General features: G+C 40.7%; 1 protein-coding gene across 11 annotated transcripts in view; it reads left to right on the forward strand.

Annotated features, from left to right (window-relative positions):
* Positions 1-22,174, forward strand: part of LOC122557714 (liprin-beta-2-like) — a 274,073-nt gene that overhangs the window by 179,839 nt on the left and 72,060 nt on the right. For 10 of the 11 annotated variants that reach the window (XM_043705614.1, XM_043705608.1, XM_043705613.1 and 7 more), the window contains one exon: positions 18,213-18,341. The exons of the other annotated variant lie outside the window; for it this stretch is intronic. In XM_043705614.1, the coding sequence (XP_043561549.1) occupies positions 18,213-18,341 (129 nt within the window). The remainder of the gene's footprint in view (positions 1-18,212; positions 18,342-22,174) is intronic. 11 annotated transcript variants of the gene reach the window in all.

Here is a 22,174-nt window from a genome sequence, read left to right on the forward strand (position 1 = left end):
GATCTGATAGGATTCACAACCAACTGCATTTATTGCAGATATAATCCTCAGTAACACACAAACTCTCCCTGAACTCCCACATCTGACAAGAGCAGCATAACGCTCTACTGTGGGCCATTTTTGCTTCTTCCAATCTACAGACCCAGAAAATAGCACCGTCTTATTCCTCTACAAAACACTGCTCCAGGCTAACTTAATACTTATGACTTATGTTTTGAAACTTAATCAAGAGACCTATCTGAATAAAATATATAATTAAGAAAGAGCCCACTCTATTCAGTATTGTAGATTTACAGCAAGACTATTACTTAAAACCAATCACTTATTTGTTTCAGTGCGATGACCACTTCCAAACCGGTTCCTCCAAGATCAGTTGTGAATTTCACTGTTTGTTAATTTTCCTCTACACACTCCGTTGATTTGACGGTTTGTTTTTTGTCCAAAATTCCAAGACTATGCAACAGCATGTAAAAGAGTACAGGGAAACCTCGATTATCCGAATGAATTGGGCGGGCACTATTTCATTCAGATAATCGATTGTTCAGTTAATCGATTAAATGCCTTTCCTCTGGGCTCAGTTTTTAAAATCTGCTCCCCGTTCAGGAGGTCAGGCAGCAGCACAGCATGCGAGACCCTGCCCCCAATCCTGTCCAACACCACGCACTGCCCCCCAACACCGTCCAAACACCTCCAACACCTAAAATATCTCAATAGAAGCAACCTGTTCTAGCCAGAAAATTTTCCCATCCTCGATCTTGGATTACCCAGAATCCTTGTTGACGCAGTTGAGCTCAATAACATTAAGTCATGCCTCACAGCTGTACGATTATCAGAAAAATACATGGAAGAGTTAGTGAAATCTGTCAGCAAGTTTAAATTGGATTATGGTGCACAAAACAGTTTCACATGAAGGAAATAGTGTAATGAGAATTGATCAGGAGGCAATAATGAATGAATTGTTTGTCAGTTCGACAAATATAGAAAACACAGCCAATTTATACACAGCAAGCTCCCACAAATGACTTTGTAATAATTAATGGATAACCTGTTATTGGTGTTGATTTGGAGACTTAATGTTGGTCAGAATTACCCTGCTCTTAGAATTGTGGCCTTCTTTTTAGTTTCGCCTGAGACAGCAGATGGACAGTGAGGCCTTTGGTTCAGTGCTACCTCCCACAGTATAGCACACCCTCAGTCATTTGCTGAAGTCGCTGGGTGGGACTTGAGTCCACAATGGTTTGACTCAAAGCTTACTTGAGCTGACAATGTGTGGAACAGTTACACCCAATTTTGCCAGAAGCACAGGAACATACAAGTAATATTGACTCAGACACCAGGCCTGGATCAGTTGGTTGAGATGAGCAGAGTATGATCTTGCTCACTCACTGAGTACAACTCCAGTTCAGGGTCAAAACATACCTATGAGCTTACTCTGAGGTTACTTTAAATGCTACAAAAACAGAAATTGCTGGCAAAACTAGCAAGTCTGGCAGCACCTGTGGGGAGAAATCAGAGTTAACGTTTCAGATCCAGCAAACTTTCTTCAGAACTGATGGTAGTTAGGAAAAAGTTTTTTTTTAAAATGCAGACTGTAGGATGAGGGGAAGGGGTCAGGAGTAAACGGTAGGCGGAGATGGACCCCCAAAGAGAGAAGAGCATTTGGACACACAAAGGAGTGGATAATTGTCAGACTGGGAGAATGAATTGCTGCTATTTGGGACTCCCTGTATTCGCTTTGCTCTAGCAAAGCTCAGCGCGAGCTGGAAGAACACCTCATTTTCCACTTGAGCTCAACAATTTTACGGCTTGAGGCACCTACTGCCATGTCCTTACCCCAACCCCCATACACCAGGCCTTGTTATCACATGGTCTGCTATTACACCCTACCCATTGTTAGCCATTATTAATCCCAGTTAGCCTAGTTCTCCTGGTCTGACTGTTACCCACTCCTTTTGTTTGCCCAAATGTTCTTCTCTATTTGGGCTCTATTTCCACCGACTGATTACTCCTTACCACCTCCACTCCACCAACCCCAGCCCCCCAACCACCCACCCTTCTACAGGAAAATCTACTTTTTCCTAACTACCATCAATTCTGAGGAACAGTCACTGGACCCAAAACATTAACTCTGATTTCTCTGCACAGGTGCTGCCAGACCTGCTGAGCTTTTCCAGAAATTTCTGTTTTTGTTTCTGATTCCCAGCATCCAGAGTTCTTTTGGTTTATAACTTAACGTGCTACTGAGTTTCTTGGAATTAGACAACCTTTCCACAGTATTCGAACAAACAATTTGCATTTAAAGAGTAACCCGAAATTAGACAAATGTCCCAAATGTTCACTCTTCATAAGAATGTTTAACAAACAAAATTTGATACCAAGTTATAGAAGGAGAGCTTAGAACAGATGACCACAAACCTAATTAAAGGTTTTATGGCATGATGGGATGAGAGGTAGAGAGGCAATTCCTGAGCTCAAGACTCAAGAAGCTGATGTGCAACCACAAACGGTAGAACAATTAAAATAAGGATACACAAGCCAGAACTTGGAGTGCGGAGGTCTCTCAGGATTGGCGGGTGGTTGGGGGGGGCCAGGAGGATCTTGCAAAGAGGGGAAGGTAATATATCATGGGAAGGAGTTTGCAAATGAACATTGGCATCTTAAAATTAAGGTAGGGAAAAATGATGTCATGTGTCTGGCAGTCAACTTGATACTGAAAGTTTTAACTCTCCAGTATTGTAATTCATTCTTCCTCTCCACGTAAAACTAGAATTAATGGAAATTTTAATGTTGTGAAGTTACCAGTGTAGTTCTGTGAGCACAGGGATTGACTGATGAACAGGCCTTTGTGTGATACAATCAGTGGAGTTTGCAGGAGCTCAAATTTATGGAGGATGCAGGGTGGAATACACCCAGAAATATATTAATTCAAATCATAAAATGTGAAATATTTACCCAATGTGAAGCCGACCTGTGTTTGGGCAAGTATACATTTTATTTAGTGTTCTCTCCCAGCACTAAGGTACTGGGCTGGAGGATCAACAGGCAGAGGTAATTGGCAAAAGGACAGAATGTAGATGAGAACTTTGTTTTTAATACAGTGAGTTGTTGTGACCTGGAGACCACTGCTTGAAAAGACAGTTGCAAATTCAAAAGTGGATTGATTAAATACTTGAAAAAAATTGCAAGGCTTCAGGAAGTGACCAGATTCGGATGAATTGATAGCTCCTTTGAAGAGACAGTACTGAAACAATGGGCTGCATGGCCACCAGTGATTCTGTTTTCAGTTTGTTTAAAGAAAAAGGTTGCAATGTTAAGCTGTGTTTGACAGAAGGTACATTTTGACTGTACATGATAAAACTCGCTCGCTGATTAATGTGGGAGATATGCTAACAGACTGACATAAGATTATTGTCTGATAATGTGCCTTTTATGTCCTTGCAATGTAGCAAGCCAGGAAATGGACTTGATATGATAGACCTCACATAAATTCTTGTTTTTTAATACTTGAGATAATATATTTTATACTTTGGATTTTTTTTATTATGGTTACTTCCTCTATTAGAAATGTTATATCTAGTCACCGTCTCAGAGCACATAATTTACCATCCAAGATTTTTTTCTGTTCAAGGAATGCAATTTATTTTGGACTGTAAGGAAATTTTGAGGGGTATGGGAATAGTGAGGGGAGGTGAAGCTTGGTGTGGCAAATTAGCCATGATCTAATTTGAGTGGAAGTATAGGCTAATGGGGCTACAAGTTTTCCTTTTTGTTTTGTTCCATCATATTCTAAAGGATGGAATGCTGTGTTGGTCCCAGGAGTGGGAAACACTGGTGGAGGGGTCTTAATTGGATGAGAGCCTACAAATCAGATTCCCAAAGGTGCAATGAAAGTTTGGAATGACATTTTCAATACAGAGGAACCTCGATTATCCGAATACCAATTATCCGAAAATGGGATTATCTGAAGGAGACCTTGCATCAGAGATGTGTTTCCAACAGTGATTGCATCTTTTGTTTACAGTGATTACTCTGTGTCTGTCTCTGTGTCTGTCTCTGTGTCTGTCTCTGTGTCTGTCTCTGTGTCTGTCTCTGTGTCTCTCTCTGTGTCTGTCTCTGTGTCTGTCTCTGTGTCTGTCTCTGCTGTCTGTCTGTCTGTCTGTCTGTCTGTCTGTCTGTCTGTCTGTCTGTCTGTCTGTCTCTACACTTTCCCTGGAGTCTACGCAGGGGTATACCCTAAATCCCCTTTCCCCAGATAATCTCTCCAACATTGTCCTGCACAGGGCAAAGTTGGAACCTGTGTGTGGTGGGTGGATGTGTATACGTACACGCTATTTGGAGACTTATCCCACAAAGGCAGAATTGTCCATTCGCACCATTTTTAAGGAACTTAAAAGCCTCTACAGCTTTTTGTGGGGAGAAAATTCCAGCATTCCACTACGCTTTGTATGAATTTGTTCAGAGGTGATATCAGGAAGAAAATTTGTTATTTCCACTTGTTCTTCCCCTGTAAACCCACCAGCCTGTCCAGCTGGTTTTGTGGCTCAATGAGTCCGCAGAAACCACAGAACAATAGATATATTGCAGCACAGAAGGAGGCCATTCAGCCCATCATGTCTGCACCAGCTGAATCAACTAGCCACCCATTCCAATTGAACTTTTCAGCATAGCCTTGGAAGTTCCAGTGCTTCAGGTGCAGATCCTGATTCGTTTTTAATTGGACCAACAGTTTCTGCTGCAGCCATCAAACTCTGCAGCGAAATTTAGACAGCCAACACTCTTTGGGAGAAAACATTCTCTTCATGTCCTCTTTAATCCTTCTACCAATCACCTTCAATCTGTTCTCCTGATAACTGACCTTTCCATAAGGTCTTCTATGTCCACTTTTTCCAAGCCTCTAATTATTTCATACAACTCAAAGTTTGTGAGAAGATTTGAAGAGTTGTAATTCATACAACTCAATTATGTCATCCCTTGACCTTTCCTCTGTTCGAGGGAAAACAACACTCCTCTATCCAATCTTTCCTCAGCTACAATTTTCAAGCCCTGGCAACATTCTTGTACTTCTCACCTTGCACTCTTTCTCGCACAGTCATGTCCTTTCTATAATGTGAACAGAACTGTGCGCTCCACCTGTGGTCTAGTCAGGGTCTTGCATAGTTTCACTCACAATGTCCTGCTTTTGCATTCAATATATCGCCAAATTAAAGAAAGCATCCCATCTGCCTACTTAACCATTTCAGGAAGCTTTGGACGTTCACTTCATCCTCTGCCCTTCCCAATAACCATCCAATTATTATGTATTCCCCTGCTTTATTTGCATATCCTCTCACTTTTCAAAACTGAGTTCCATTTGCTGCTATTTCTCTCCCACTCAACAAACTGTGTCATTATCATCTTGCAGTCAAAAACCATCCACTCGGTGATCAATTACCTGGCTAACTTTTGTTAATCCCAACCATGCTTTCCACATTTAATTCATCTATGACTTCAGTCAGCTGCCTGGTAGAATGTCTGTTGTGTTAATGGAGAAACTGTTGAGTTTCTGACAGGCAGAGTAAACAGGTGAAAGCAATTAGTTTAGTTTTGACTTCAAAACTGAATGTCTAAGTTCTCAGTTCAGAACAGCTTGGAACAATTCCAAAAGAGAACTTCTTTCGGAGAAGGAGAACCACATATAGCACAAACAGTAAGGGATGCAAAACTGAGCTCTCCTATTTAAAGAAAAATAATTTTCTGGCTATTCTAAAGTCCAAAACTAACTCTGAGAAGGGGAAAAGGCTGTTTAAGGCTCTAAATGTAGAAATAAATATGCAGAGCATCTCTTGGCACCACTGGGCTCAACGATTGCTGAGGCAGCACAAAACAAGCAGTCTGTTTTACAACAAAAACAATTGTATTTACTCATCCATCAATTTAAACAGTGAAATTCAGCTGTGTACTATTATAATTCCAGCTGATGCTACAACTGGATAAGACAGGTCCTAAAGCAAACTCCAGCTCACAGATCATATGTTCATTTTTTTTTGTAGTTGGTTAGCATACTTGGTTAGCCACTGAAACATGTTCACACAAGACTGCAGGTTTTCGTTAAAAACAGAACGTAAATTTATTTGGCAAAACAAGGAGGGGAAAGCTACCAAACAAATGCTGACACAAGCATCAAGAGTTTCAACTCATTTCTCAGCACTATCTATTGAAGAAACTCAATCCCCAGAAATGTCCCACCTTTTTTACTTCAATGACTAATATAGTTTCCTTGAACAATGGTGACTGTTCAATGCTACTTTTCAAGTCAGTAGTATGAATCTCTCAATTCTGATGGCCTACTTTTTTGTTTAGTTTTAACAACTTTAAGTCCATATTGGTTCTCCTGGCTAGGAGGTTCCACAGACTATAAATCATTTATGATGATGTAACGAGATCGCCCGAATTAAATTCAAAAAACATGGTTCTCTTGGGGGGGAAAAAAAGTTCGCTTCTGGAATTAATTCCAAGTGGTTCTGAACTTAGAGCTTCAACATTTAGTTGTGAAGTCAAAACCAAACTGATTTGTCAGTCGGAAACACAACAGTATAACGTATATTAATAAAAATATTTTCTCCATTAACACTCCAGGCATTCGACCAGGCAGCTGATTGAAGTTACCTTCAAGATATATTTAGCTCACTAATGACTTTTTAATGGTGCTTTCTTTTAAATAAACCTTCACCGGATTAACCAAAGCCCATCCATTTCTTTTGATTTGATAAACCAATCTAGAGCCCAAAACTAGTACAATATAAATGCTTTCCACATGACAGAATCTTTTAAATAGTACAGTACAAGTCTCAGACTGGTATCAAGCATGGACTCAGGCTGAATAGTCTCCTTCTGTGTCCTAATGATCCTGTGGCCACACACTAGAGTGAGTAATCTGCAAAATCTAATTTAAAATGAGTCTTTGTGACTACAAAAATCAGAATTCTGAACCAAGTGAGTTTTCAGTTTTAGAAACATGATTTCCTCAGAATGCAGTGAGTGGAGGATAGCTACGTAATACCAATGATAAATGTACAATCAACACATTTGTTTATAGCAACGTGGTCTTGGGACGATTGACAGAATGTATCCACTCACCATTTTGGTTGGGCTTGGTCATTGACTGTACTGGAGGCTGACAGAAATTCTGCTTTAATGCAGTAGGTACACTCTTGTGCCATCCAGTGTTTTAAGAAAATTGCATATTAGCAGCACCTTTTAAACTAATGGGGACAGAATCATGTTATAACCAATGCACGCTTTAAAAGTTTACACTTTAGAAACAGTGTCGAGAGTGTGGTACTGAAAAAGCACAGTAGGTCAGGCAGTATCTAAGGAGCAGGGGAACCAACATTTCAGACATAAGCTCTCCCTCTTTAGAAACAATGTCCCCAATTTGTCAATCGTGTTATTGCAAATTTTGCATTAACAAAATGTGCATTATATCAGAACGACCTGTAATGTGAAAGTGTTGGTTCGCATCTTCTAAAAACAAAATATTGTTCTTTGACACTGAAGGAAATGAAAGGCTAGGATGGCCAAAAGAATACAGCATGATGTTTTGCAGCACAGCATAGTACCAATTGGACCTAGGAATACACAGAGCTGTACTCTGTGCAGATAAAAATGCACACTTCAAAAATTAATGCTTGTTGGTTTTGCATTTGTCCATCTTCTGCAGTGAACACCAACATGAATTAGTAGTGTCCGATCTGAGACTAAATCTCACTACTAGTGTCATTTTAAAAATTACACCAGCATATTGAATTGACTTGCTGCTAGTAATAAGCCCTGTGCACTCACTCATCAGCCCATTCCTTGTAAAACTCTGCTGGTTCCTAGTTCTTCAATAGTTCAAATGGATGAATTATGTACTGTGTTGAAATCCTCACATTAGTTTAGTTTTCCCTCATTATCCCTTTAACTTCCTCCAGCCCTGAAACTCTACAATCTTTGTGCTCATCCAATTCTGCCCCTTTTGTCTGTTCCCTACTTCCTTTTGTGCTGCAATTGATGGCTTGGATTGAATACCTTCTTTGAACCTTTTCACTCACTACACCTCTGGCTTCTTTTAAGGTCTTTCTTAAACCTATTTCTGCAACCAACCTATTTATCACCCCTTCTAATACCCCCTTTCTCTGAACATTTGAGTGTATGTTTTATTGTCTGATTTAGTCTCTGAAGCCCCAACTGACTTTTGTGTGTACATGGAGGTTGTATATCCATGCAAATTGTTGTAATTACCATCGACTCCTCAGTATTAAAGCAAAGAGAAAGTCTTGCGTTTATATGCCAGTTTAGGAATAAATATTTGCCAATGACATCAGGAGAAACTCTCATGATACTCAAAATAATACCGTGGGATTGTCTACATCCCCTGTGAGCAACAGGTGGGGCATCAGTTCAACATCTTATCCAGATGATGTTGCCAAAATATTCCATGTGTTTATCCCGATTTTAGTTTTGAGTTGTTAGTTTTTTAAATGTTTTTTCACATGACATTGTTTGACCACTCAACTCCCAAATGATTTGCTGACATCTTCTTAGTTTGTTGCCAAGCCTGCTAATGCGAGTTGGCTTCTGTTCAAACTGAGGGCTGAGTGGTTGTAACTCAAGCCTCTGAAATGGAGCAGCACTGTCTCATTCAGTCTAAACAGCTACATAATGGCTTCTTTCCATACAGCACAAGGTGAGAGGTTTAAGGGGGATACACGCGGCAAGTACTTCACACAGAGGGTGGTGGGTGTTTGGAACATGTTGCCAGCAGAGGTGGTAGAGGCAGGCACGGTAGATACATTTAAGATGCGTCTGGACAGATGCATGAGTAGGTGGGGAGCAGAGGAATACAAATGCATAGAAATTGACTGACAGGTTTAGACAGTAAATTTGGATCGGTTCAGGCTTGGAGGGCCAAAGGGCCTGGTTCTGGGCTGTAAATTTTCTTTGTTCTTTGTTTTTTGTTCACATCCTTTTCGTAGTCTCTCTGAAGCCTGACTCTTCCGGATGGCTCTTTTTCCTCAGCATCACATAAGAACATATGGATGCTATTCAACCAGGAGAGGCTTTTTGACCCATTGTGTGGGTGCCACTTTTTTTTAAAAAAGAGCTAGCCAATTAATCCCACTGCTCTTTCCCTCAGAGTCCAATCACCAGTCAGTTCCCTCCTCCACCCCCCATTATTTGTCCAATCCCATTTTGAATGTGACTATTGAATCTTCTGCCGTTACTGTTTCGGAAAGCGTAGAAATCAACCATTCACTGTGCTAAAACAAACTCCAGATTTCCTCCTTTAATATCTTTTGTCAATTATCTTTAGTGTCCTATGATTACTAATGGCTGTCACTGCCAATGCTGTCAAAACCCTTCATGATTTTGAAGAGTCATGATCAAACATTTTTTTTAAACTTTCAATGTGCCAAAGAGAACAATCTCTATTTTCTAATCAACCGTAATGCTTTGTCCCAACTCCAGCCTTACCGCTGTGTTGTAAACCGAAGGCCCAGTACAATTTCCACTGGATGTTGATAGCTAGAATTTGTGGTCACTGTGGGTAAAAGACTGTATACTTATACCATCAAAGCTAGCAGATGTTGTTCATTAGTATTCTATATTAAGCCCAAGTTTATTTAACTCCAGCATCTGAAGAAATTCTTCCAGCTCCCCCCTCTCACATTTTGACAAGTTCCAGGAAGAGGTTTTATGCTTCATCAGTCATGACAACAGCAGTTTGCATTTACGTAATCTCTTTAATATTAGAGAATGTTTCAATGTGTTTTAGTGAAGGCTTCTCTCATATGTTGACTTCAACCAGTGAAACCTCATATTGCCTGCAACAGTAAGTACCTACATTTATGTAGTGCCTTCAATGTAGTAGAAATATGCAAAGCTGTTAATTGGAAATTGTAGTCAAGTTAAATAAAAGAATATTCAGATTGATGAGCAAAAACTTAGTCAAAGGCTTCAGTGGTATACCTTCCAGCAGAGATAGAAGCATTTAAGAAGAAAATTCTGCGGCTTAAAATTGCTAAAGCTAAAGACAGGGCCACTCAATGGTTGGGTGAGGAAATGTCAGCTTTGTTCAAATCTATGGAATAGAACATGGCTTTCTGACTGACTCTGAACTGAAAGTGTTAATGAACCAAGAATGGCATTTTTGGTTCATTATTTTTCCTGATAAGAGTTTCATTATTGCTTCTGTGATGCAGACTCTCAAACAAGGTGCAGTTAATGTTTTTACTGTTTTGCAGTTTGTATGTGACCTTATCAGGTTAATGGGCTAGTCACCACAATCACAAATAAGTGTCTACCAGAAATCTGGAGATAAAATGTATTGAATTGTGTCTTATGCAAGTCAAATTTCAATCCTGCTTTAAATATGATGTTTGTATTGAAGCCCCTTTCACATCTTCACATAAACCTTTACAGAATTTCTTGTGCCCATGTCTCTGCCCAGTCACTGACCTCCTTACTCCCACCAGGGGTTTTTGGGAAGAATTTGCCCAGCAGATTCTTTCTCCTGAGTCTGAAGGTTGTGAGGTCAAATCCTGCTCAAGAGTCTTCACAAAATCCAAGCTGACATCTCAATGCAGTACTCAGATTCTGATATTTGGAGGAGATGTTAAATAAAGGCTCCATCTACCCTCTGGTCGTCAAAGGATTCTCGGGAGCCATTTAAAGAAGAGCAGTGGAGGTATTCCTCGTGTCCTGTCCAACATTTATCTGTCAACCAACATCATTTAAGCTCTCTATCTCATTGCTATTTTTGGGAGCTTGTTCATTGGCTTCTGCACTCTGGAATTAGGATTATTGTCACGTGTACAGAAGTACAGTGAAAAGTTTACAATGCCCTCCCTCACGGCGCCATCTTGGGTATAAAGTACCAAGATACAAACATTGGATACAGAATAGAAAAATAAAGAAAAGAAAGTGAATCACTAAGGTAATGTAATTGTAAAAGTTGGAAAATAAGAAATAAAGTTTAAAAGGATAAATACTAGAGTCAGATAAGCAGATTACAGATAAATGTTATATTGCAGTCGAACAGTGCAGGGGTTTCCACACGTGGTCTGACTGGGCTCGAAAGCTGCTGATCACCTGCACCAGCTCTCTGGGCCTCATTAGCTGCCTCAATTACTGCATTACAACTGTGACCATCTTTCAAGAGCATGTTGTGGTTTGGAAAACACATTGAACAGCCTGAGGTTGTGAAAGGTGCTGTATAGATACAAAATACTTTGTTCCAAATCTGTTGAGAGAAACTACCTTTTTATTTATCCAATGTCTATTAGATCACTAACTCCTACATTCAATCCTATTGAAAGGCTGCCTTTCTCATGTGGTTGAATGTAAGGTACAACTGTGAACCAAAGGAGTAGATGGAGGCTTTCAGCCTCTTGCACTTCCTCTGCCAGTCAATAAGTTCACGGCAGATCTGCGAGCAACCTTAGATCACATTTCTACCGACCCATTATAAAACTTCATCCATATGCTTAACAAGAACTTAACTAACTCCCCCTCCAAAATGATTGAAGGACTTTGCATCTATCAAGAACTGGTCAGAGGTTAGTGGGTAACTCATCTCATGATTCCCCAAAGCTTGCCTCATCATCCACAAGTCAGGAATGAGACCGAATACTTCCCATTTGCTTGGATTGGTTCAGCTCCAACAAGACTCAAAGAAGTTTGACACCATTCAGGACAAAGCAGCCCACTCGGTTGGTACCACATCCACAAACGCCCACTCCCTCCACCGCCATTGCTCTTTAACAGCAGTGTTTACCATCTACAATATGCACTGCAGAAATTCATTAAAGATCCTTAGGCAGCACCTTCCAAGCACATGATCACTTCCATCTAGAAGGACAGAGGCAGCTGGCATATGAGAACCCCAATGCTTGCAAGTTCCCTTCTGAGCTGTTCTCCATCCTGACTTTAAAAACGTATCACTGTTTGTTCAGTATCACTGGGTCAGAATCTGGTAACTCTTCTAATTGCATTATGGGGTCTACTTAAACCAAATGGACTGCACAGTTCATGAGGGCAGATCACCAACACCACCACCACCTCAATAGTGACTATAAATGTCCAATCAATGCTGACCCAGGAAAAGACACCCACATGCTATGAATACATTCTAAAAATGTCATTCGATGCATTAGTCTTCTCTGAAGTGCTTCCAATATATATACACCTGTCCTTAAGGAGACCAGTATTGTACACAATCCTCCAATGTTGCCTCATCAGTGCCCTATATAACTGAATTATAATGTTCCTAAATTTGTTAACTTTCCCTTGTAATGAAGAACATTTCTTTCCGCTTTCCCAATTAATTGTACCTACAAACTAACTTTTTGCGGTTCTTGTACGAGGACAAGAAGGCATTTAGAATGCTTGCCTTCACTGATCAGTAATTAATAAGAGTAGGGATGTCATGTTGTGGCTGTACAAGACATTGGTAGGGCCACTTTTGGAAAACTGTGCAATTCTGGTCTCCCTGCTATAGGAAGAATGTTGTGAAACTTGAAAGGGTTCAGAAAAGATTTACAGGGATTTGCCAGGCTTGGAGAGTTTGAGCTTTAGAGAGAGGCTGAACAGGCTGGGGCTGTTTTCCCTGGAGCATCTGAGGCTGAGGAGTGATCTTATGTAGGTTTATAAAATCATGAGGCACATGGATAGGGTAAATTGACAAGGTCTTTTCCCTGGTGGTGGTTGGGGGGGGTGTCCAAACTAGAAGGCATGGATTTAAGATGTGAGGGGAAAGATTTAAAAAACCTGAGGGGCAATGTTTTCATGCAGAGATGGTGTATGCATGAAATGAGCTGCCAGAGGAAATAGTGGTGGCTGGTACTATTACAACAGTTAAAAGGCATCTGGATGGATATATGAATACGAAGGGTTTAGAGGAATATAGGCCAAATGCTGGCAAACTGAACAGATTACTTTAGAATATCTGGTCAGCATGGATGAATTGGACTGAAAGGTCTGTTTCTGCATTGTACATCTGTGACTATGACCTGGGTGGTCTTGGGTAAGAGATCATTGTTCATGCCTGCCCTCATTGTCGGGGGCTCCCAAGGTATTGGAATTGATCCATATTGACCAATAGCTTACTGTAGATCTCAATAGTCTGGGGGGTAGTGTTGCATAAAGGGAACAGCTTGTTCTTGGTGTTCTGGACGTTTAGCATCAGGCCCACTCTCTCATACTCCCCCATGAATCCAGCAGCAATTAGTTTGGAGCTTGGCTTGTGTGTGCATCCATGAGAGTGGGAAGTGTACTACAGCTCGATGACAAAGTCAGTCTTGGTGTTTCACGGGAGGCAGCACACATTGAATGATTTCCTGTATGCCCTGCAGGGAAGCTCCATTCCAAAACAGAAAGCTTAATGAGATATGGCAAGAAAGATGCCGAAGAGCTTCAGTCCAACAACACAGCCATGCTTCACCGCTGTTTGTTTACACAGTGGATATGGTGGATTCTAAGGATAAATTAGACAGAGGAGAAAATGAGGGGTGAGGCATTTGTGTCACTTTATTTGAAGCAGTTTGCCAGCAATTGTTTCACTTGTTCTTCTCTTTTGTGGGTGGGAAGGTACTAACAATTTCTCATGCGTTTGCAGCTCATCCTCATGGACCAAGAATTTTCAAAATCAGTGGAAATTGAGGATCTTCCCTGGCGTATCAGGGCAAAGTTATACTAGATGTTCAGATCTATAATGACAGGAAGAACTTACCTTTTCTTTTAGCTTGTTTTACAACTTCAGAATGTCCCAAAGTGCTTTTGAAGAGTAATCCCTATTATAGAAAATGTGATAGCCAATTAGCAAGACCCCACAAATAGCAAGACAAAGATGTCCAGATAATCTCTCTGTTGCTTGAGGGATAAATATTGTTCAGAAAACCATGGAGAATTCCCTTCCATCCATTGGCTCCATCTATACTTCCTGCTGTCTCAGGAAAACAATCAACATAATCAATGGCCCTTCCAACCCTGGCTGTGCTGTCTTCCATCCTCTTCCAAAGGACAGAAGATATAAAAGTTTGAATACACGTACGAACAAATTCAAGAAGGGATTCTTCCCCGCTTTTATCAGACTTTTGAATAAACCTCTGAAATGTTACTGTTGATCTCTTTCCCTGCACCTTCTCTGTGGCTGTAATGCTCTATTCTCCAACTTCCTGTTGTACTTTGATATGTTCTGCCTGTAGAGCATGCACAACAACGCTATTCACTGATCTCTGTACTTGTGACAACAATAAATCAAATCAAATCAACATTGTACCACAAAATCTTGCTTGTCCAGTAGAGAGGTCAGTCAAGGTCTTGACTGAATGTCACCTCGACAGTTGAGCATGGCTGACTGTGTAGCATTCTCAATATTGCACTAGGGCTCTCAGCCTGCTTATGGAACTCTGGTCTCTGGAATTTTGCAGTCAAATCTTGTGACTCTGGTGAGAGTGCTACCAACTGAGCCAAGGTTGACTGTAGAGTAAGCAGGTGAAAACAACACGAGTGTTTAAATAAATGGAGGCAACCGTTTGAGTTTATAAGTGACCATTGAGGTCAATAACACTGAAGAATTTTATGTGACATTGAAAGAAATACCGCAGTGTGAATTCTTATTGAGCAAAGTATAAGAAATGAAGAAGAGACACTGGACCTGAAGTGTTAATTCTGCTTTGGCTCCTCTGTTGCTGCCAGATCTGTTGAGTTTTTCCAGCACTTTCTGCTTTTATTTCTAATTTCCAGCATCTGCAGTTTTTGTTAATATAAGAATTGAATTGTTTTCAGTTCAGGAAAGGGAATGAAGACTGAAGTTGAAGGTTTTTATTTAGAGTTTTGTTTTTCCACCCATTCTTCAACCAGTACATCTGCAAGATTTAAAACCTTAACCTCAACCAATTATTTTGAGTTTGAATCTGAGCAGCTGTTGGGAACTTGACGAGCGCGTTTTAATGCTACTGCACCGTTAAAGTTCTTCAAAATACTTGGGTTACAACACAAACAGGCCATTCAGCCCATCCAGTCCATGTCAGCATTTAAATGATAGGTCTAGTCCTATCTACCTACTCTTATAGCCCTACAACCTATTTCCCTTGCTGAATCCATCCTAAAGTGTGTGATGCAGAGCTGTAGATAATGCTCCATCTAAGGTCTGACAAATGTATTGCACCAAAACAAAGAGCAGTACAGCACAGGAACAGCTCCTTCAGCCCACCAAGATTGTGTCGATATGAGCATTTCTAAACTAAAAACCTTCTGCCTCTACGCGGTCTGTATCCCTCTGTTCCCTAACTTCATGTATCTATCAAGATGTCTCTTAAACATTATGATTATATCTGCCTTTTCTACCACTCTGGCAGTACATTCCAGGCATTTGGTACCCTCTGTGTACAAAACATTTGCCTCTCTCATCCATTTTAAATTTACCACTTTTACCTTAAAGCTACATCCCTTAGTAATAGAAATTTCTACCCCAGGAAAAAGACACCTATTATCTAAGTTCAACATAAACTCCTTTCTCTTCTACTTCATACCCTGTTAATTAAACTTAGGATACTGTTTGATTAACTTGTTATTCCACCTGCCCTGCAACATTCAGTGATTTATGCACGCATGCACCCAGTTCTGTCTGCTCCTGCACACCCTTTAAAATAGCATCCTTTTTTTCATACTGTATGACATATTCTTTCTACCAAAATACATCACCTCACATTTCTTCGTGTTGAACTTCATCTACTGCTCATCTGACCACCTCAACAACTTGTCAACATCTTTATGTAGTGCTCCTCTGTTCTTTTTATAGTTTATGATGCTTCCAAGTTTTGTCAGTGTGACTATGGAAACTATTCCTTGCACACCAGGATCGAGATGATTAATGTATATTGGGGAAAAGCAAGACTCCCAAATCTGATCCCTGGGGAACTCATCATAAAATTTCCTCCAGCCTGGGCATTTTCTATTAACCATTACTCTTTGTTTCCTATCTGTTAGTCAATTTTCTATCCAAGTGGCTACTATCCCATTTATTCAATCAGCTTTAACTTTTCTTAAGTCTTTTGTGCGACATTGCAGAAAACAAGTTTTGGATATTCACGTACACTACATCAACAGCATTACCCACGTCATTCCTCTCAATTATCTCTTCCAAAAAAAAAAATTCCAAGTTAGTTAAGTGTAACTTTCTTTTAAGGAAAGAATGCAGGTTGCACCTAATTAACCCAGGTCCTTCCACATGACTATTAACTTGAATGATCATCTCAAGAAGCTTTCCCACCACTGAAGTTAAACTGGTTAGTCTGTGATTGCTGGGCTTATCCTTGCAACCCTTTTTCGAGCAAGGATGTTTATCAGAATCTAACTCCTTGCTGGAAAAATATTTGCCCCTCTCTCTTACCCAATACAATATTATGTTTTGAATAAGTTCAAAAATCTGGATGAGGAACTGAGTGGCTTGCTCAATGATTTCAGAAGGAAGCTCAGAATCAACCATGTGAATGGGAGTCTGGTAGTCTGGACCAGGGCAGGGAGCAGATTCCATTCCCTCAAGAGCGTCAGTGGACCAAATGGGGGTTTTACTATAAGTGACAAAGGTTACGTAGTCACCACGGGGCTAACGTTTTAATTCCACGTTTTCTTGATTTCAGGCTTCACCATCTGCCATTCTAGGATTTGGAACACATGTCCCCAAAGCATTATCCTGTAGTTCTGGATTACTAGTCCAGTGACATTGCACCTACACCATTACCTCCCTAGAGGCTCACCTGAAACAGTTGATGTGGTCTCCTAATGCCTCATGAGTAAAAAGGCAATGTCTCCAGTAGCACACTGGAATATCAGCCTATATCTTTGTGCTCAAGTTCAGAACCAGGTCTTGTACTCTGGTTCCTAGCCATTGAGCCACGACTGACACTTAGACTTAATATCTAAATCTACAGACCCCTCAAGTGTGGAAAAAACAGCTGGTGCATTGATTGATTGATTGTATTTGACCCCATGATGGCTGGTGTGTCATGCTGAAACACTTCATTCTGACTTCATTTGTAAAACTTAGAGCATCACCATCACTGAATCCCTTTCCAACAGGACCTTAGTTAACTGGACTATATCAGAGGCAGGAAATTCTGCCATGTGTACCTCACCAGCTGATTTCCCAAAGCCTGACTGCCATTTACAGGGCACGTCAGGGTGAAATGGAATGTTCCTCACTTGCCTGGATGAATGCAGCTCTAGAAGGTCAGTATCACCCAGGACAGAGCAGATTCCTTGATCAGCACTCCATCCACCACCACAAACATTCATTTCCTCTGTAGCTGGTACACATTGCATGCAATGTGCAAAGTCACCAAGGCTCCTTCAGCATGACTTCCTTGGCCTAGAAGGACAAGGGGAGCATGGGAACACCAATACTTGCATGATCCTCTCCAAACCTCACACCACCCTACCTGATTTGAAACCATATCACTGTTGCTAGGTCAAAATCCTCTCCTTATGCTTGCACTACGTGGACTACAGTAGTTCAAGAAAGCAGCCTTGCACCACTCCCAGAGGGCAATTAGACGTGAGCTATAAATGCTGACCTTGTCAGTAATGCTCACATCTTGTGAATTTTTTTAAAGAAGGGAAAAGCTCATCCAGATGTTTGAATACATTTAAAACACTGTATGGAAGTTGGTGATGGCAGAGAGGGAGGCAAATATATTTTCCAGCAGTGAGTTAGATTCTGAAAAACACTTTCTCTTTCGCCATATTTCAAGTTTACCTAACTGATTTTCCTCCTCTGGCACCTCATCCAACCCCAAAAATAAAATCATACGCTATTCATAAACAGCTTTGCCTTTGTGCATTCAGAAAGATTATACTAACAAATACTCGCGCAACACGAGACAAAAACTTTGTCCAATTTGCATGAAAACAAAGCCTTTTTTTCAAAGCCCGTCTCCTCTGATACAGCTCAACAAGGACAACAAAGCAGTGACTCTTCTCTTCTGTTCTGTGCCCCCAACCCATTGCTGATACCGTAAAGCCTAGGGGACTTGTGGAGTGAAGTTGGAGTCAACCCACAAATTGGGCCCTTCCGTTGGGTATTAATTGTACTTGGTCTTTTGGAAGTAAATCCATTCAAATTTCTGAGGTTTGATGTGCAAATGGAAACAAATTTTAAGATTGAAAATGTAACTTCCTGCTGTTTCTAGGAGCTGCTGAGCAGGACAGCACTGGAGAGCCAGAAACTGGATCTAATGGCTGAGATTTCAAGCCTGAAAATTAAGCTGGCTGGATTAGAGAAGAACCATCGGGAATCTGATGAGTTGCAGAAAAGTGAGGTTAGCCATAATTTTGCTCTATGACGTTGTTATTCCCAGGCTCCACTATTTCAACCCTGGCCTCCTGATGTTGACCTAACTTGCACCAAATCCCACTCACCAATTACCCTTGTACCCCTGACTCTCTCTACCTCATGGTCCAGCAGCCCTTTCATTTTAAAATTCTGGTCTCTGTTTTTAAATGTCTCTGATTTTTTTACCCTCGTTCCCTGCAGTCTCCACCAGGTATTCAACCCTAAGATCTGCTGTGCTCCTCCAGTTTGGTCTCTTAAGAATTACTTACGCTATACTATTCCCTCTGTAAAGTTCTCCACCCCTCTATCTTGCTCTCATCCTTAAAGCCTATCTCTTTGAGCAAATAATTATCCTCATGTCTTCTACAATGACGCACTAACGTATTCCTCTAAAATGCCTTGAGTTGCTCAATTGTGTTACTTTAAATGCAATTTTGACCACACAATATATGTAGTAATGAGATCCTAACCTATATGGCTTATATCACAGAGTCGAGAGTGTGGTGTTGGAAAAAGCATAACAGGTCAGGCAGCATCCGAGGAGCAGGAGAATTGACATGTCTGGCGTAAGCCCTTCATCAGGAAACATGAAAAACTTATGCCTGAAACATCAATTCTCCTGCTCCTTGGATACTGCCTGACGTGCTGTGCTTTTTCAGCACCACATTCTCGACTCTAATCTCCAGCATCTGCAGTCCTCACTTTCTCTGTATCACAGAGTGTGTAGTCTGACAACAGAGCTGATGCTCACTGCTGTGGAGGTCATTGGGAAGAGGCAGCCATGATTCATAGAGATTGCCCATTTCCAAAGTAGGAAGAGCTCCAGGTTTGAACCACTTGCACTCCATGCCTGCACATGGAAGTGAATCATCTTTACGAACTTGATTCCTAAGCTTGTCTGCCATTAAGACAAAAAGAAGGTCTGTGATTTTGCGGATGTTCTCCTGATAAACTGTACAGGATCTTTGTCCAAGGAAGGAATTGGGGAATTACACTCAACAACACTGCTCAGTTATTGCTATCTGTGTTCTGAATTGGTACTTCAATGAAAGAAACTGGGGTTGGACAGCACACAGCAGGTAAGGTTGTGATGACATTTATTAGATTTGTTGAAAATCATGAAGGGTATCGGTAGAATGAATAAGGCAGATACAGTTGTCATAGCAGGAAGGCACAAATCCAAACAACTGGCCAAAACTCCTAAAGAAGAAATCATTTTTACGCACTGAATTAGGATTTAGAATGCATTACCTGAAAGGACAGTGGAAGCAAATTCTGTGGCAACTTTTAACAGGAATTTGGAGAAATACTTAGGAAGAAAATTCTGAGGGACAGGGAAAGAGCAGGTTAAGTGGGGCTAATTGAATAACTCTTCCAAAGAGCTAACCCTGGCAAAATGGGTGAGATTGCCTCCTTCAACACTGTATCTTTCTCTGAAATCCAAGTCACTCTGCTTTCGAGATTTAGCAACTCCACATGCACTGCCAGCAACTTTTGAAGGAACCAGGTATTCTAAGTTCTTCTGCTTTGCCAGGTATTGCACTAGGTGTTTATTTTGGATGGATCTTCCCATGCTTTAAAAGCAACCAGCCTTCAAACATGCCAAGGTAATGATGTGACACATGCAAATGGATGTTTGTTTATTAAGGTCAGTCAGTTGCACATGTATTGGTGTCTTGTTGGGATCATTTAATTAAAACAATTTCAAAAAGTAGGTGCTGGTTTAATATTGGAATAAGCATTTTGTAGTGAGGCCATCTGGTACAAGCACTAATTCGACTGGTGTCCAAGTCTGTTGTGCAATATGGTCTGAGATTTGGCACGTGGACATACTCGAAAGACTAGTGTGAATCTCTCTGCCTGGAGCCAGAATGTATCTTGAGGGAGTATCTACTGTTTTGCTGATGACAACTCCTGTGAAGAAATGTTGATTTTGGTCTGATAGACTTTAGTGTTGATGTTCAAGGTCAGTGGAGAGACCAATGGTTGGATGTTTTAGCTAGCTTTATACTTGTGTAACAAGACATCTCTTTTTTTCTAAAAAAAAACTTAAAACATCTACTCAAAAAAAACATGTCATCTGAATCCAGATGTTCTGCAGATGTACATGTTCAACAGATCTAATTTGCCTATGATGTCTGATAACTGTTGTCCAGTCACTTGTTCATTTGCTGTTTTGGGATCTTACTGTATATAGTATCATGTAACTGATAATGGTCTAATAAAAATTTGTTCATCAAGGATTGATTATCTTCATGGGTTAGTCTATTTACCATGTTTGTTTTAATAAAAAATTAAATGTGATGAAGCGGCAACACAGCAAATCAATGGATTTCAGTGTATACAGCTTGCAGACACACAGACATGTCAGTCGAAGCTGCAGCATTATGTGCATGCGACATATGGAATCCTCGATGGTGAACTTTCCTAGAGGCAAAATACTCACGTCTTTCCTTTTCAAGAGGAAATTTAGCTATTTAGAATAATGAGCAAGACATTGAATTTCAATAACATCAGTAATTTGCTGTCAGTGACTTTATCTGCATGTGTGATTGACTGCACTTATGTTGCCCGTCACCCTTCTTTCTGTTGTCAAGCTTTTCTTTCATGACCGTGGTTGTTGTCCCTGAATTTGTTTACCCTGGTCATTACAGCCAGGTTTTGTTCCAGGTTGTCCTTTCAGAATTCCTTGCTGGTAATGGTAGTCTAGGAAAAGAATTCTAACAAGGCATGCTTCTGGTGGTATGGTCTTTATTGTAGCTTGAAGCTATTGCTTGTGCGCACACTGTCTGGGTCAATCCATAGCTCCTTGTACTTGCATCACCATTTTTGCTAGTGCACTGCATTGGCCAATAGCCTGCCTTTAAATATTGATTAAAAGCTGAGCCTTATTTTGATAGAGGCAGAAGGCCACTATTGTTTTGCTATGTTTTGGAATTTCTAGTAATTGTGCGCAATGTTGAGTTTGGACTCCTGACCAATAAGGTTTGTTGGCTTGCAATTGAGCGCTCTGTACTTGTTTCCAACCTTGAGTAACTCTTCAACTCTATAGGACTTCACTCTGTCTAGAAAATCTATTTGGAAAGCTTACATAGGAGTAGATGCACTTAGTAACTCAACAATTCTATTTGCTCGCTTCCCATCTGCAACATCACAAAATGAGCTTTTTTCCCTGCATCAGCTCAGTGGTCCATAGATTCCAGTTTATGAACGCAGCAGTTTAACCTGACAGTTGTCGTCTTACATGGTCTATACATTTTATCCCACTTGCTGCTATTCATCCTGTTTAAGTCTGTGTAAAGGTTTGTTCCTAGTTGGTAAGCAAATCTTGATGGATTGTCTTTCTCATACCAGATGCCTCTAAATCTAGGATTCAAAACTCTGATTAGATTAGGTTCCCTACAGTGTGGAAACAGGCCCTTTGGCCCAACAAATCCACACCGACCCTATGAAGAGTGACCCTACAAAGAGTAACCCACCCAGACCCACTTCACTCTGAGTAATGCACCTAACACTATTGGCAAATTACCATGGTCAATTCACCTAATCTGCACATCTTTGGACTGTGGGAGGAAACCGGAGCACCCGGAGGACACCCACGCAGACACTGGGAGAATGTGCAAACTCCACACAAACAGTCGCCCGTGGCTGGAATCGAACTGGGTCCCTGGTGCTGTGAGGTTGTAGTGCTAACCATAGAGCCACTGTGCTGCTCTTTAACATTTTTAAATTGTGTTAGGTTTATTGTGCTCCAATTTAAGCCAAGGAATTCTATGGGCATTCCAACTTTATGGCTTTGATCTCCCCTTGGTTCCTATC

The sequence above is a fragment of the Chiloscyllium plagiosum genome, chromosome 16 (genome assembly GCF_004010195.1).
Source record: "Chiloscyllium plagiosum isolate BGI_BamShark_2017 chromosome 16, ASM401019v2, whole genome shotgun sequence".
Classification (NCBI taxonomy): domain Eukaryota; kingdom Metazoa; phylum Chordata; class Chondrichthyes; order Orectolobiformes; family Hemiscylliidae; genus Chiloscyllium; species Chiloscyllium plagiosum.